The sequence below is a fragment of the Hipposideros armiger genome, unplaced genomic scaffold (assembly GCF_001890085.2).
Source record: "Hipposideros armiger isolate ML-2016 unplaced genomic scaffold, ASM189008v1 scaffold_460, whole genome shotgun sequence".
Taxonomy (NCBI): domain Eukaryota; kingdom Metazoa; phylum Chordata; class Mammalia; order Chiroptera; family Hipposideridae; genus Hipposideros; species Hipposideros armiger.
In genome coordinates, this window is record NW_017731810.1 from 566,953 (window position 1) to 582,227 (window position 15,275).

At 48.2% G+C, this 15,275-nt stretch overlaps 1 protein-coding gene across 6 annotated transcripts in view; it reads left to right on the plus strand.

Moving 5' to 3' along the window:
• The window catches only part of MYH11 (myosin heavy chain 11), a 117,044-nt gene that overhangs the window by 59,098 nt on the left and 42,671 nt on the right, over positions 1-15,275 (plus strand). For 4 of the 6 annotated variants that reach the window (XM_019666084.1, XM_019666087.1, XM_019666089.1 and 1 more), the window contains exons 5-9: positions 5,981-6,083; positions 7,725-7,745; positions 9,932-10,024; positions 12,047-12,110; positions 13,661-13,759. In XM_019666084.1, coding sequence (XP_019521629.1) covers positions 5,981-6,083; positions 7,725-7,745; positions 9,932-10,024; positions 12,047-12,110; positions 13,661-13,759 — 380 coding nt within the window. The remainder of the gene's footprint in view (positions 1-5,980; positions 6,084-7,724; positions 7,746-9,931; positions 10,025-12,046; positions 12,111-13,660; positions 13,760-15,275) is intronic. The other 2 variants (XM_019666088.1, XM_019666086.1) reach the window with 1 other exon arrangement.

Genomic DNA, 15,275 nt, shown 5'->3' on the forward strand with positions numbered 1-15,275 from the left:
TTTCCTAGGCAGCTTTAAACACAACCATGAACTCAATTGTATGCACATTTTTTTCCCTTGCTTTTTTCCCCCACTTAGCATTCCAAGAAAATCATGTTTCCATGTTATTTACAAATGTCCCTTTGACCACTGGCCCTCCATGGACCTATTGATCCACTGAACCAGATCCCAAGTGTTGGGGTTTTTTTAGGTCATTTTTCAATTTTATCCTCAAATGAATTTTGCTGGCAGAACTTTTTCTGTGATTTCTCTGCTTCTGTCTTTGAGGATGGAGCCCCAGAAGTAGGACCACGAATGCCAAGGTCGTGCGTGGCATTGAAGGCTCCTGATTCAGGAGTTCTGTTTGAAAAAGAATTTATGCTGCTGACTCAGGTATGAACCGGACAGAGCAGGACATGGGTGGCAGCTGCCCCACCTCCTTTGCCTGGTTTCATGGTTATGATTTTGGCTGTCTGTGCACATTATGATTACATTAATAACATTCTCTAAATGGAACCACTTTTAAAAAAATCTTCATTTTGAAATTATTTTAGGTTTACCAAAAAGTTCCCCATTCATCGAATGTCAGTTTCCCCCAACATCTGACATCACCGTGGTCCCTTTGTCACAGTCAGACACCAACACTGGGACACTACTATTAATTAAACTGTAGACTTTGTTTAGATTTCACTGGTTTTTCCACTTAGGTCCTCTTTCTGTTCCATGATCCCATCCAGAATACCACATTATTTAGTTGTCCTGTCTCCTTAGGCTCCTGTCGGCTGTGACATTCCCTGTTTCCATGACCTTAACAGCATTGAAAGGACCAACCAGGGACTTAATAGAATGTGCTCAGTTCTGTATTTGCCTTTCTCTGTCTGACTTATTTCACTTAGCATAATATCGTCTGGGTGCATCCATGTTGTTGCAAATGGTACAATTTAATTCTTCTTTATAGCTGAGTAATACTCCATTGTGTAAATGGACCACAGTTTCTTAATCCAGTCGTCTACTGATGGGCATTTCCGTTATTTCCAAGTCTTGGCTATCGGGAATAGCGCTGCAGTAAACACAGGTCTGCATATATTTTTTGGAATTAGTGTTTTGGATTTCTTTGGATAGATACCTAAGAGTGGCATTGCTGGGTCATATGATAGTTGTATTTTTAACTTTTTGAGGAACCTCCTGGAATGTAAGCTCATCGCAGATGGGGACAGTCTCCTCATCCCCTGGCACGCTGCTCAGGCACTGGCCACTGTGATAAGGGAGATTCAGCTTTTATTTGAGAATGCATCCAGTCACCCGTGAACCACCACCAGGTTGTCTCTCCTTATTAATTCTTATTTTAGCCATTGCTACAGTCAGCCAAGGGGACTTGAGGATCTACAAGTTGGTAGCAGGGTATATAAGCTTTTAGAAGCCGTCAGCGGTCAAGATAAGCCGAGTTGGGGCTAACTATTTGCAGCAGGTGGTTGTGCAGTCAAGACACTGAAAACTGAACGAGTGTCACTATTAGACGTGTGTTCGTTCTATTTGGTCTAGCGTGTCATTCATCCAGCGTGGACAAATCAGAGGCTCTGGGTGAGAGACTAGTATATGGAGGAGCCCCAGGTTGAGAGAGCATCGCGTTCAAGGAGTAAGTTTGTGTGAGCAAGGGACTCTGGGTTAGGAGAGAAGGGTGGTGGGACGTGAGATCCGAGAGGTGGGTGGAAGCTTCTAGATCCGGGGGAGGAGTTTGCGTGGGCAGGAACGTGCTGGAAGACTTCAGCCAGGGGTCGGGACGCTGACCAGTGGGCCACCGTTGACCCTGTCTGTATTTTTGTAAATAAAGTTTTATTGGAACTTTATAACCACGCCCATTTGCTTACACATTTGCTTTCGTGTTACAAAGGCAGAGCTGTATTTGGAACGGTGAATGTGTGACCCACGAAGCCTAACATTTATTATCTGGCCCTTGACAGGTATGGTTTGTTGATGCTTGGCTTCAGCAGTGGAAATACATGATCTGATTTATATTTTAATGATAGTATGAACGTTGAAGATAATGATAAAAGCAGAATCGCTAAGTGTTAGGGAAGAAATTGTTATAAAAGTAATAATAGCTAACATTTTTTGTGTACCTGGCTTCATTCTAAATGTTGTATAGATATTCACTCTTTTATTGTACCCATTTCATAGATAAGGAAACTGCAGCATGGGAGTTAAGGACTTGCCCAAGGTCACAGCAGGAATTTGAACTCAGGCAGTCAGGTCCTGGAGCTCACTGTGTTAATCTGCCCAGTGATGCTACAGGGGAAGGAGGTATTGCTTATGCCTGGGGGAGCTGGAGGCAGTACTCAAAATAGAGGCAGCGCTTAGCTGGGCTTTGTAGGGTGTGTAGGAGTTGGATAGCACACATGCCAGAAGACCTTACCATCTGCCGGGGGGCGGGAATCCCATGAGGACCAGGGACTGAACAGCTCTGAGATCCAGAGCCAATTTTTCTTGGCTCCCAAGGACAGAATGGACTTGGAAATGGTGTTCATCCCTGGGAGCCAAGACCAGCTTCCGAATTCATCAAGTGATGCAAAATGAAAATGCAGAGGCCCTTGTTCAAAACTGAAGAATTTTTAGATGGCAACAAGAGCATTAAATCAAGCACAGGGCCCTCAGGGCAGCCCCCGTGGGACCGCACAGGTTGTACACCCATGAAGCCGGCCCTGCTGGGGGGGCTGAGGGTTGACGCAGCCACTGGGGCCAGACGGATTGAAAGGACTTGGCCATTGGTCATTATTACTACAAGGCCAGGAGGGCTGTACATGGTCGTGAATCCAGGCCCTCCGCCGGGAGGAGGGAGCTGGGCACCAAGTCCCCTAAGAAATAGGACAGAGGTTTCGGGTGCTCAGCCCAGGAAGGCATCCTCACCCCCAGGGTTCAGGGGTCAGAAGAGCGAAGATTAATGTTTCTGCAGCAGCCCTGAGCACATCCATCTTCAGACGCCCATGAGCCTGGAGCGTGGGGTGTTTTCTTTGGCAGAACCTCCCAGGACAATTTATTTTTATCAATAAAACTTGGAAACTGTTGCGCCAAGCAGCCCCCATGGGGAGAAGCAAATTTCCAGAGTCTGTACCCCACTTCCCCTGCCCTGCAAGGTGGGAGACCAGGGCCACGGCCACGCCGGTGTCCTTGCTGTGAAAGGAAGGAGGTGAGAGAGGCTGAAGGCCAAGGCGGCGATGAGGAAATCGTGTAGGGAAGGGGAGGCATGTGTCCTGCTGTCCTGACCCCTTGTCTTGGATGTCAGTGGGCTCAGGACCACCTACTCAGTGCCTTCCCACTCCCAGAACGTCTCTCCTTCCTTTTGCTCTGATCGGCACCTGGCCCCTTCAGTTTGTGGTGACATCGACCTGATGTTAGCCTGATGGAAGTAATTCATATTAAAATGTAAATGGCAGAGTGGTTTGGTTCATTGGTCCCTGGTTACGTTTTCCAAAAGCCTGTTGAGGCGAGTGAAGGCTCCCAGAATGCATGGAAGAACTCTTGGATGCAGTGGGTCAGGGGTTTGCTCCTCTCTCTCCCTGCTGCATTCTTACTTATCAAAATAAAAGGGTAGCGGGTAGAACAGGGGCTCTGGCATCAAGTAGACCCATGTTCAAATCTTGTTCCTTCTCCGTTTCACAGAGCAGTTGGGACCTAGAACACTTTACTTGAACCTCTCTGAGCCTCAGTTTCCCCAGGTGGGTTATGGGGATAGTCAATAACTCCTTCATTAGGTTGTTGGGAGCCCAGTTCTTTTCCCCCTTTCCTTCCTCTGAGCCTAGAAAGCAAGTTCCTAGGGGGTTGGGAAAGTGTCATGGAACAACTCGTTAAAAGGTAGTAGAAAGAGTCCTGATTGTGTTGGAATCAGGGACCAGACTTAACATTCCAACTCTGCTCTGGCCTTGCTGTGTGACCTCAGGCATGTTGCTTACCCACTCTGGGCCAGCGTTTCTCTCCTGTAATAACATGGAAGTGCTATGTCCTACCTTCAGGATTGTGGGAGGGGAGGTAAAGGAGGGAATGCACATGAAACAATTAGCACAGGGCCTCTACTCCCCTCAAAAAGCCCATTCTTGGTAAAAAAAGAAGTCCATTCTCTCCTAAAGATTAAAAAAAAAATTTTTTTTTAAATTAGTTTTACACTTTAAAAAAAAATGGGGATATTGCCTCTATGGTTCCCATTTTACAAAGTTCCTCTGAGGCCACATGGAATAATGAAGGCAGAGGCCAGTGCTAACGCTGGGCTGGCGTGAGAAGTTTCTTTGTTCCTGGCGATCAGACACTTGTTCCTGGCATGTGGGGCCTGTAGGATTGGGTCCAGCAATTAAAGGCACATGTTCTTTTTCTTTTTTCTTTTTTCTTTTTCTTTTTAAACCATGAGCAAAGTTATTAATGGGCCCTTGGCAGAGCCAATTAATTTCTTTATTTCCTAATTAGGCATTAGAGCAGGGATGGCGCTAGCACTGGTGGCACTGGTTCAGCATGGAGAACCTTGAGCTGACTTCGGGGTGGACACATTCTTTGCCAGACTTAAAAAAAAACAAAAAAAACCCTCTTGCATTTCAGAATATTCAGTGAACACAGAAAATGAGAGTGTCTAGGCAAAGAAAGGAAACACACACACACACAAAAAAAAAAACGAAAAAAGGAAATTAGAGGATGAGAAGGGGACACAGGTGGAGAGTTTGGGCTGAGGCCGTTTCCTCCTTTTCACTAGGAATGGTGGGAGTCAGAGACAGGGACTGGAATTCTCTTGTGAAACAGTCCCACCACGGTGACCTCTGGCGGCCAAGAGAGGCAGCAGGCTCAAGAAGGCCATCTTGGTAAACAAAAATCTACCCTTGTATTCTAGGAGTTCTCTTTTGGTAAGACAGACAGTGTCCTGCTGATGTAAATCCTATCAGTCATTTACACCTTAGTATGAATTACTCCAACCAGGTTTATCCTTTGATACTTGACTGAGATCATTAGCTAGCCACCTGCCAATCAGAGTGGGATTCTCCAGAGGGTGAAGGGGCTTCCGTCTGCCTAGTGACTGATGGCATAACCAGTTTTTTGTTTTTTTTCTGGAAGGGGAGCTTCTAAAACTTGAACCGTAAGTCCTGGTACGCTGAGAGATACTTATGTTCTTTTTGGAATGCTGCCTCTTGCCTAAGTGTTCCATCTCTAACAAAGTGACTGATACCCTAAAAGTAGATAATTTGCAGTGAGACTAGTCTGTAGGATACTGCAATGTGGGGATACATGTCATTATAAATTGGTCAAAACCCACAGACTGTACAACACCAAGAGTGAATCCTAAGAGAAGAACTATGGGCTTTGGGTAATAATGGCGTGTCAATGTAGGTTCATCGATTGTTACAAATGTACGTTCTGGTGGGGGTGTTGATAATTGGGAGGCTGTGTATATGTGGGGTGAGGGGAGTGGGGGGTAGGTGGGAACTCTGTACTTTCTACTCAATTTTGCTGTGAGCCTAAAACTGCTCTAAAAACTAGTCTTGTTTTTAAAACAATTCCAAATAAACCTAAATTTGGACCGTGGTAGGAAAACTCAGGTTTTCTCTTTCATTCTTTTCATCGGAATCCTTTCTTGCATCCTCTCAGGAGGAGGAGATTGAAATAGTGGCCCAGGGGGTGACTGGTTAGCTCAGTTGTTTAAAGCGTGGTATTGATGGCACCAAGGTTGCCGGTTTGATCCCCACGTGGGCCACTGTGAGCTGCGCCCTCCTTAAAAGAGTCAACTATGCCATTGTAGTGTGAAAGCAATGAATGAATGAATGAATGAATGAATGAATGAATGAATGAGATAGTAGACCAGGATTTGAGGTCCAGCCCGCTTTCTACCAGCAGTGTGATCTTGGGCAAGTCACTTCCCCGCTGAGAGCCTCAGTGTCCCCATCTGGCAGATGGCACCAAGCTGTGGAGAGGTACCCACGGAACACCTGTAGGGTTATTTCCGGTGGGTCACTGTTCCCGTGTCTTGCAGAGGAGAGTCTGGAGCCGGGAAAACGGAGAACACCAAGAAAGTCATCCAGTACCTGGCCGTGGTGGCCTCGTCCCACAAGGGCAAGAAGGATACGAGCATCACGGTGAGTGGCGCCCCCTGTCGGTGGCCGTGCCTTAGCACACGAGTATCCGGGCTCATAGCCTGACCGAGGTACAGACAAACACTGAGGAGGGCCCAGGGCTCAGCGTTGCAAGAGCACAGGCCCATGTTTAACCGCCGGCCACCCGACAGCACACACGAGGGGTCTTTGTGCACCTGGAGGACCCGTTTGGGTCTGGGCGAGTCCTCGCCTCAGCCAGCATGATCATCCGAGGGCTCCTGTTTTGTGAAATGTGAGGAGCCCTCTCCCGAACACAGTGAGGAGTCTTGCTTTCCATCAGGGCTTCTCAATAGTGGCCTATTGTCACTTTGGACCAGGTAACACTCTGTATTGGGGCTGCCCTGTGACTGTAGGATGTTTAGCAGCATCCGTGGCCTCTCCTCACTAGATGCTGGCGGCTACTCCTCCCCCGAGTTATGACAACTAAACGTGTCTCCAGACACGGCCAGGTGTCATCTGTAGGGCACGGTCACCCCGACTGAGAACCATCACTTTAAATGGATTTCTGTAAACTCCTGAGTGTGGCACCCCTGTCATTCCTCCACGTGTCCCTCTGACTGAGGCCCCTGGGGATGGGAATATTGGTGTCACTCAGCATGTGGGCTTCGGTCCACTGTCCTTGACCGAGCATCTGCTGTGTGCCAGACACTGCCAGGATGGGGTCCAGAGATGATTTCACGAGACACTGTCATTCTAGTCACTGAGCTTCCAGACGCGTGGGAAAGAGAGAGAGTTATCAAATAATGATGCAAATAAACCCACCACTACACATTTAGATTAAGGACTTGGAAGGAAAGGAACAGCAGGTTTCTAGAAAGATCTCTTCTTAAGTCCATCCTTCTCTTCCTCCTCCTCCGTCTTAGCCCTTAGCGTCTGTCCCAGAGGAAGGGACAAGCAATGGGGCTGCTTGAAGGACTTGCCGGCGCCTCTGTGTGAAGGTTTGGGATTGGGGAGATGGCAGAATGGAGGCCTGAAGATGGGTTGGGTGTCACCAGTTCCTGCCCCTCAGGCCTCGCTTTTGGCACTCAGGGGTGACTCAGAGGTGATTCTGGGGCAGCCACAGAGACCAGCAGGTCTAGATGCCCTCAGAGATCTGAAGTGGGCACCGGTTTTAGCTTTAGGAACCTCCCTCCTTCAAAGAAAGGCGGAAAACCCAAGGTCCGGCACTTCTGAACGGTTTCTGACACGATGTATAGGAAGAAATAGCCCTCAAGTTGGAGTTCCAGTAAAACGCCACTTCCCGCCAGCTTTCCTTTCCCTAGAACTGTAAAAATAAGAAATAATAATGACTGATCTATATCAAGTGCCTAGGAGATGACCCTGTTTCCCCTGCCCGTGTAAACACAGCTCAGACAGTGGCACCTCTGATACGGCCGTAAAGAGTCCACCACGGCCCCTGCAATGACAAAAACCTTTGGAACACCTGGGTCTCTTAAGAAATTAGGAAGGGGAGTGAGAAAAACAGAACGCAACAGAATCAAAGAGAAGCCACTGCATCTTGGGGAATGCCAGCTGCCTGGGGGTGGCGGGGACCCGAAATCATGTAACCTCCAGACCCTGATATATATGTGTGTGATTGAAATGATACTGACGTCTGTTTTATACTGTATTGTTCAACCGCAGCAAGGTCCATCTCTTGCCTACGTGAGTAACTGAGAGTGTTTTCCTGGTGTGTACGGGAGGCACGGAGTGTATTTAGATCTGCATGGTCCTGTCTCACCCACTGAGTCCCATAGCTGATGGTAGAATGGGCGAGCCCCCCGAGTTTCACAACCCAGACCACCAAATATCGTCCTGCGGGTGTCCGATGCCAGCGCAGGGTGTGGGGGCGCGTTTGCCACCCGCAGGACTCCCATTGGAACCCCCAGGGTCGTCCTCCAGTCTGGAATGGGTTTCCCCATCTCAGAATGAATGAATCCCCTAACCCTCCCCACCAACGCGTCCAGCACCAGTCCCCCCTGCCTGGAACGCCCTAGAGATGTCTGTCTTGTCTGGTTGAGCGTTTTTTTTTAGGACTGTTCCACCCTAAAGCTTCCCTGGCTTGATTGACAGGCAGTGAATGGCACTGCTGTGGCATGCCCCCCCCTCCCGCCTGCCATCAGCCCTGTATTTCTCCCCTGAGCCCTGTCCCCTGCGCACCGGTGTGTCTGCATGTGTGTGCAGTGCGTGTCCCTTTGCATGCTGGTTGCTTAACCTAAGGCTTCCGAGAGAGAAGGCTTGGGGTTTGCGATGCACTAGCTTTGGTGGCACGGTAAGGCCCCAGCTATGCGACACACAGCCGGGTCCTGCTCGGACCTCTGCCTATGTAAACTCTTAACGCCGAGCTTGGGGAGCTGGCATATGGGTCCCAGCCTGGAAGAGATCATTAGGGGGGCTAGTGTGTACTAGAATCACAATCCATCCTAGTTAGACCCTGGGCGGCAGTGTCACGGATGGGTCAGAAGGAGACTCTATCAGGATTCTAGTTGGGATCTGCTCCTGTGTGACCTCATCCAAGTCATCTAACTTCTCTGGGTCACAGTCTCACCATCCATCAGATGAGCAGTTTGGACCAGATCCCAATGTGTAGAGCACTCCTGAGAAGGACCGTTTGGCCTCACCAGCTGGAATTCCCATTCTAGAAAGGGAACCTTTTACGGGGGGGACATTAGGACCCCAAGTTTGTGTCGATAAAAGCGATACCTTTAGACTTCTTCCCACTAGCCAAGGGAAGCCCAGCACTCTCATTATAAATTTCTACAAGCCCCAATTACAAGGGGCTCCACTTGTGGCTGGATTTTCACGGAGGTGACAGTTTGATTCCATCTCCTTTGGGAGCTGCAAAGGAGGAAGGCATACGAATAAACAAACACATAAGTAAATAGTAGCTTCCTGTTTTGTCCCTTTGGGGACAGTTACGCGATACCATCCTGGGGTACAGAGGAGCAGGCAGAAAGCTCTGTGTTCCCTTTCCCGCTCTAGAACCTTCCGCAGCTTCTTGTCTCTGCCCTGAAAAAAGGGACAGAGGCATCAGCAGAGAGAACAAGGAGAAAACCCTCTGAACCCACCGCTTCCCAGGGAGGCCTCTGCGCCAGTCTGCAGCCGCCATGTTTTTGGGGGCTAGGCAAAGAGCAGCTCGTTGCTTTCCTGGCATGACTTACCTCGTTGGCCCTTTCCTGCCATGATTAATCACGTGACCGCGTTTGTGCACAGGAGCCCCCTCAGAGGGGGCCAGTGGGCTGTGTACCGTCTCAGCTGCATTTAACCTGATGAATGGAGCTCAGGCAACCTGCTTTGAAGCTTTGTTCTGCAGTCGGTTAAAAGTATTCCTGGTGGGTTTTGCCCGTTCCTTACTTGTCTTCCATAGGAGACTCCAGACAGCTAGTCCCGAGTCAGGAAAAATTGCAAACTGAAACCATCAGGAGAAAGGCTGTAGTGGTTTAGCTTTGAAGACGGCTGCTTGTGAAACATGAGCAGCAACAGGACTGCCATGTACAGTCGGGCAGGCTGTGCACTGCACAACCCCACGGAGCGCCACCACTATGATGTAAATGGCATCCCCGGTGTTGGGCAGTGCACAGGTTCTCAGTGGCAATGATATTGCATAAATGAGCAGACCCGATCTAGGAAAAAGTAGCCTTCCTGGGGAAGAGGTGCTAGCTCTCAGCTCAGCCAGTTGCTTCTCTTTTTGAGTAAATCTGGATGTGAGCCTTGGAGTCCCAGAGGAGGTAAGAGAGAGGATGGAGAGGGCCTGTGGGTTAAGGGCTGAGTTTTGGGACAACATCCATCTAGGGCTGAACTCTCAGTGCCTGGGTCTCTTTCGCCAATAACTAGATGTGAATGAATTTTAGGGCGAGCTGGAAAAGCAGCTTCTACAAGCAAACCCGATTCTGGAGGCTTTCGGCAACGCCAAAACCGTCAAGAACGACAACTCCTCACGATTTGTAAGTAGCAAAGCCATGTGGGTTTTCTGGAAAGGGCTCAGGTTCCACGGTGTTCTCTCCTGCCTGAGAAAGCAGAGAGTGTATTTGCAGGGGGAGCCTGAGATGGAAAGGATCTATAGAAGCCTCCGTCGCAACATCATGTTACTCTGTGTTTTCAGCCCTGTCTCGACCTTACAGCCCTGCAAGGGCTCCTGCCCCTCGTTCCTTCCTTCTTTCATTCACTATTCATTCAACAAATATTGAGCACCTACTGTGTGCCAGGCATACCTGTCCTTCAGCAAATATTTATTAAGCACCTACTGTGTACAAGCATTCTGGTAGGCATTTTTATGCACAGAATCATTTTATTGTTTTCATTTGCTCAGTTAGTTTTTTTATAAAGCACCTACTGTGTACCAGACACTGAACTAGGCTCATGGGATCACAGGTGGACAATTCCAATGCGGCTCCGGCCCTCCTGAAGCTTGTGGTCTACTTAGTTGGGGAGCTGACAGTCAATGAAACACGCTTCCCCAGCCTCCAAGGGCCTCCCCTTTCTCACTGGAGCCTAAGGGAAACAGCAGAACCCCGAAAGTGGGTGGTCGATGACACCTAGACTAAAACTATTGTCTTGTACTAAAGAAGTGGCAGCCCCTGAAGGAGAGTCAGAAAGATATTTGAAGGAGGGAATTCTGAGGAAAAACTGGTCTGCATTCCAGTCATGAGGGGGCCTCTCATGGTTTGTGGGTGCTCCTTGGAAGTGTCACTCACTGGGATGGTACCCTGTGAAACACTCTGAAAATCTCTGCTCTGCCCCTTCACGCTGCTCTGCCCAGCATCCCTGTGCCCTGCAGACTCACATGGGGGTCCCAGCCCTGTCACCCCCAACACCCACTTTTTATAACAAATAATTATGTGATGTCTCCTTTCCTTTCCCGAAATTAGAGTCATAGATAAGACCACTTGCTACACACATCAGATGAAAGCAAATCGGCATAACGCCCTAACTGTAATATGAAGGAGAAACAAAGCCAAACCATTCATCATTAAACATGCATTTCAGCAGATGAGGTGCTCAGGCCAGACCACCCAAGACGCAGTGAAATAGACCTTTGTATTTATATCCAGAATCGCTGGGACCATCGCTGCCGGCTACAAATGAAGCCTGAGACAAGGCGGGTTGTGTGGGGACTGATGCCTTCAGGCGGGATTTTCCAAAATGACGACATGCTCTTGGGAAAGTGCTGAACCAAAGAACAATTTGCTTTAGAGTTACATGGATATGACAGTCTTATATTTAGAATAACATTCAAAAAAATTTTTTTTGCATGTGTTTTTATCTAAAACAGGGTTAGGTTCTAGGTCAGCTCATTGCAAACAGGCTTTTCCACTTCCATGAATGTCAGGTGGGACATTTGACAGTCATAGGGGATGTGGGCAGTGCTTGGTATCTGGGACTCTCCTGGACTTTGCAGGATACCCAGCGTCCTTGGCCCCGTCCCCTAAAAGGAGTAGCCCCCCCATCATGTGACAACCCGTTGCAGTTATAATGACTTTGGTCATCCCAATTAGTTCACTGTCTTACTTCCTGATGGGGAAAGTGTGACGGTTTTGTCAGGGCCTGAGCAAGCCTAAGGGATTGTGTCCACACAGGTGAATACCTACCTCATGGTGGGGCGGGAAGATGCTGTCCTTGGTCATTTATGGAGAAAGTGGGAAAAGGACCCGTGTTGCCAGATGCAGGTGACGGCTGTCCCTGGTTCTGTGGTTCAGCTGAGGCAGAGGGCAGGGGATTGGACGTCCTCTCCAATGGGAGAGATCAGATGAGCCCCCAGGCCGGGGACACGGCCCAGACCTGCCTACAGAACCTCCTGGTCCCAGCTCAGCAGATGGTGGTTCCTTCTGACAAGCTGACCTGAAAGACCCGGAGTCTCTGCCCCGCCCCAAATGCTCCATAACATCTCCCTGCCCACTTGCCTGCCAGGACGGCATGAAGGGCTGAGGCTGGGGATCCGACCTTGACCTGTGCTTTCCTCTTGGTAGGGCAAGTTTATCCGCATCAACTTTGATGTCACCGGTTACATCGTGGGAGCCAACATTGAGACATGTATCCTTTGCTGAGCCTGGGCCACATGGTACCCCCCACAACCAGCCTGCCCAGATGCTAAGGGGGCCTGAGAAAGGCACAAGAGTTGCCCTCTGTCCCGAGGCTCTGGGGTGCCTTTCAGAACAAATCTCCCTTAAGAGCAGGCATTGTGGTGTGGGGTCCCTGGGTTTGACCCCCAAATAGCTTGCGTTTGATTCTGGGTTGATCTCTTCCTAGCTGAGTGACCTTGGGCCAGTTACTCAATCTCTCTGTGCGTCATCAGTGAAATGGGGATGATCATAGCAACTGCCTCGTGGACGTGTTGGGAGAATAAAGTGAATTAATTTCCATAATTATTTCACTTAGAGCCATGCCAGGGCCAGAGGAAGGGCTGGTTAAGTCTTGGCTATCATGTGATCTTCACTGCATCGCGGTCCAAGGCGAAACCCAGGACCCCTTGTCCTTCTTAGGTAGCTGCTCTGTGACCAGCTCCAGCCACAGATAGTTAATTGGTGGAAACATAAGTTTCCCGGAGGATTGGCCATGCTGCAGAGGACACATAGAGCATCTCCTGAGAACCTGGATGTTCAAGTGGAACCCAGTTAGAAATTTCTGGACTCTGGGACCAGGTCTGGGGTTCAGTGATTGCTCAACATAGAAGCATTACAGCCACTTCTCAGGCTCAGGGGTGTTGTAGTTTCATAGTTATTTGTGGAGCATTTGCTTGGCAGTGGCGGGACCCAGGGGAGTGTTTTGGTGGCATTTTGGTGCCCTGGGTGAGAGGGTGGACTTTAGCAAGGCACGGGGTCTGAGTCCAGGTCTCAGCTCTGCCATATTCCCTGTGGGGCTTTGGGTAAGTCACTTAACCTCTCCGAGCCTCAGTTTTGCCACCTGTGAAATGGGAATGATAACAGCCCCCACTTGTGGAACTGTACTTAAATTGTGGTTAAATGACATGCACAGCCCTTGGCACGGTGCTTGGTCGACAGTGAGCCTCTGGTATGTAGTGGCTATGATGTTATTGTTAACCTTTGCTCAGAGCCCACAAGAGGTCATTTGTGTGTCGTTATTCCACTTGGCACAACAGCCCAGCCACCCCTGTGCCCTCCCCACCATCCTCAACCACCATGGTCTCCACACCCCCTGATGGCAGAACAGTTCTCCTTAGATGAATTGTTGAGGCATGTTTACAGTTTCTCTTCCAAGGCTAGTCAGCTGGGTCAAGGTCACTCAGCCAGCCAGGGCTGGCACCCAGCTCTGTGCAGCCCCGTCCCTGGGCCAGGGTGTTTTGGCCACCACAGCCACCTGGCTTTGCCACCTCCAAGCTGTGTGCTCTTGGGAAATCACTTCCCTACCCAAGCCTCAGTTTCTCTATATTGAAAATGCAAATAGTCCTTGCCCTTACTTTCTAGGATAGTTCGTGAGGCTTAAATGAGACCATGAGTGTCAAACATTCAGCACAGGGATGACTCAATGATAGAGGGGTAATTATTTTTGACTCTGGAAGGTTGGGTTTTTGCAAGGGGGAACACCCATGGTATCCCCAGAATCCTTAACAACCCCCAAACCAGATCTGCTCGAAAAGTCACGGGCGATTCGCCAAGCCAGAGACGAGAGGGCATTCCACATCTTTTACTATGTGATTGCTGGAGCCAAGGAGAAGATGAAAAGTAAGTGACAGTGTTGGTGGCTTTCAGGCCTCCCTTTCTTCACTGTCCAGTGTTAATCGATCGGCTATTAAAACAGAGTCTGAGATCCTGCCAGGGAATGAACCACATGCCTTTGGGTGGCAGGTACGTCATTGCTCATCTTTCAGTGAGTGAGTGTGGCTTTTGTTCAGTCATTCTCATTTCCTAAGCACCTACTATGTGGCATAGACATCGAGTCTAATTAGGCATTAGGCAATTAACCAAGTCCAATTAGGCTGGAAGACATCAATTCAATTAGACACAATCTGTGCCTTCCAGGAAAGGAGAGAGACAAGTGCTGTATTTGCTAACTGATAAAACTTGCAAGTACAGAAGATGCATTTTGATCAGGAATTTGGAAGGAAAGTGGAACTAAGCACTTTTCATTACGTATGTTTTGCAAGTGACTATGAAGTGGCCTTTATAGGTCAGGGGTCAACAAACTTTCTATAAAGGAGTAGATAGTAAATCTTGTAGGCTTTTTGCAGCCACACGACTTCTGTCACGACTGCTCAGCTCTGCCATTGTGCTAAAAGCAGCCATAGGCAATACATAAACATATATGTGGGCATAACTGTATGACAGTAAAACTTTACTTACAAAAATGGGCAGTGTGCCATAGTTTGCCGACCTCTGTTGTAGGGAAAAAATATTTTCATGTAAAATGAAAAAATATTTTCATGTACTGGGTTTTTCCCCATCCATTAGGAAATAATACATTCTAGACATGTAGTAATCTACTAATTCTTAGAAAAATATATAAATCACCTAGCTGAAAAAAAGGAATATAGCAGTGCATATAGGTACACAGTGTGGTGAAAATTCTAGTAAAAAGTTTTAGTCTAAAATTTTAGGAAAACACGACAAACTTTGCTTCCCATCAGTTTTGTGGTCCAGGGTTCGTTCATTACATGTTAAGAATGAGATGTATTGCTATGTGCCACCACTAGGGGGAGGCAGTATTCATTATTTCATCTTGATGCTTGGTCTGGAGCAATTTTGGTTAAAATGGGGGACCCGCTGAATGGCTGTCATACATACCAGCAGATAGGTAAGTGAGCAGTTCCAGTGTGCACATTATGGGGTGTCCCGGGAGAAATGTTTATATCTCTTTTTTCTGTTGAGCCCCAAAGTCAACAGTTTGGTTGTTTGGTGACTTGGACTCCAGTTTTATGCTCTGCCTTGAGTCTTCCAGAAATTGGGCAAGGATAAGGCATCAACTAAAATTCCTAGGGACCATTTGTATTCTTGATGATAGATCTGGGGAGAGATTAGCCTTTTAGAGAGAATCAAATAGTTTAAAATTTGTCCATAGTCTGGATAATGAAGTCTTGGCCAAGACCCCAATCCTTGTGACTTTACTTAGGTATTTTAGTTAATCCAAGGGCTTGAGAGAACTGGTGTCAACTTGGGTCAATTTGCCCTTGAGTTTACCAAGTATCTTCCAGATGACTTGACCCAGAAAAGACCTTTGTTTTAAAATAAAAGTATCTCACTG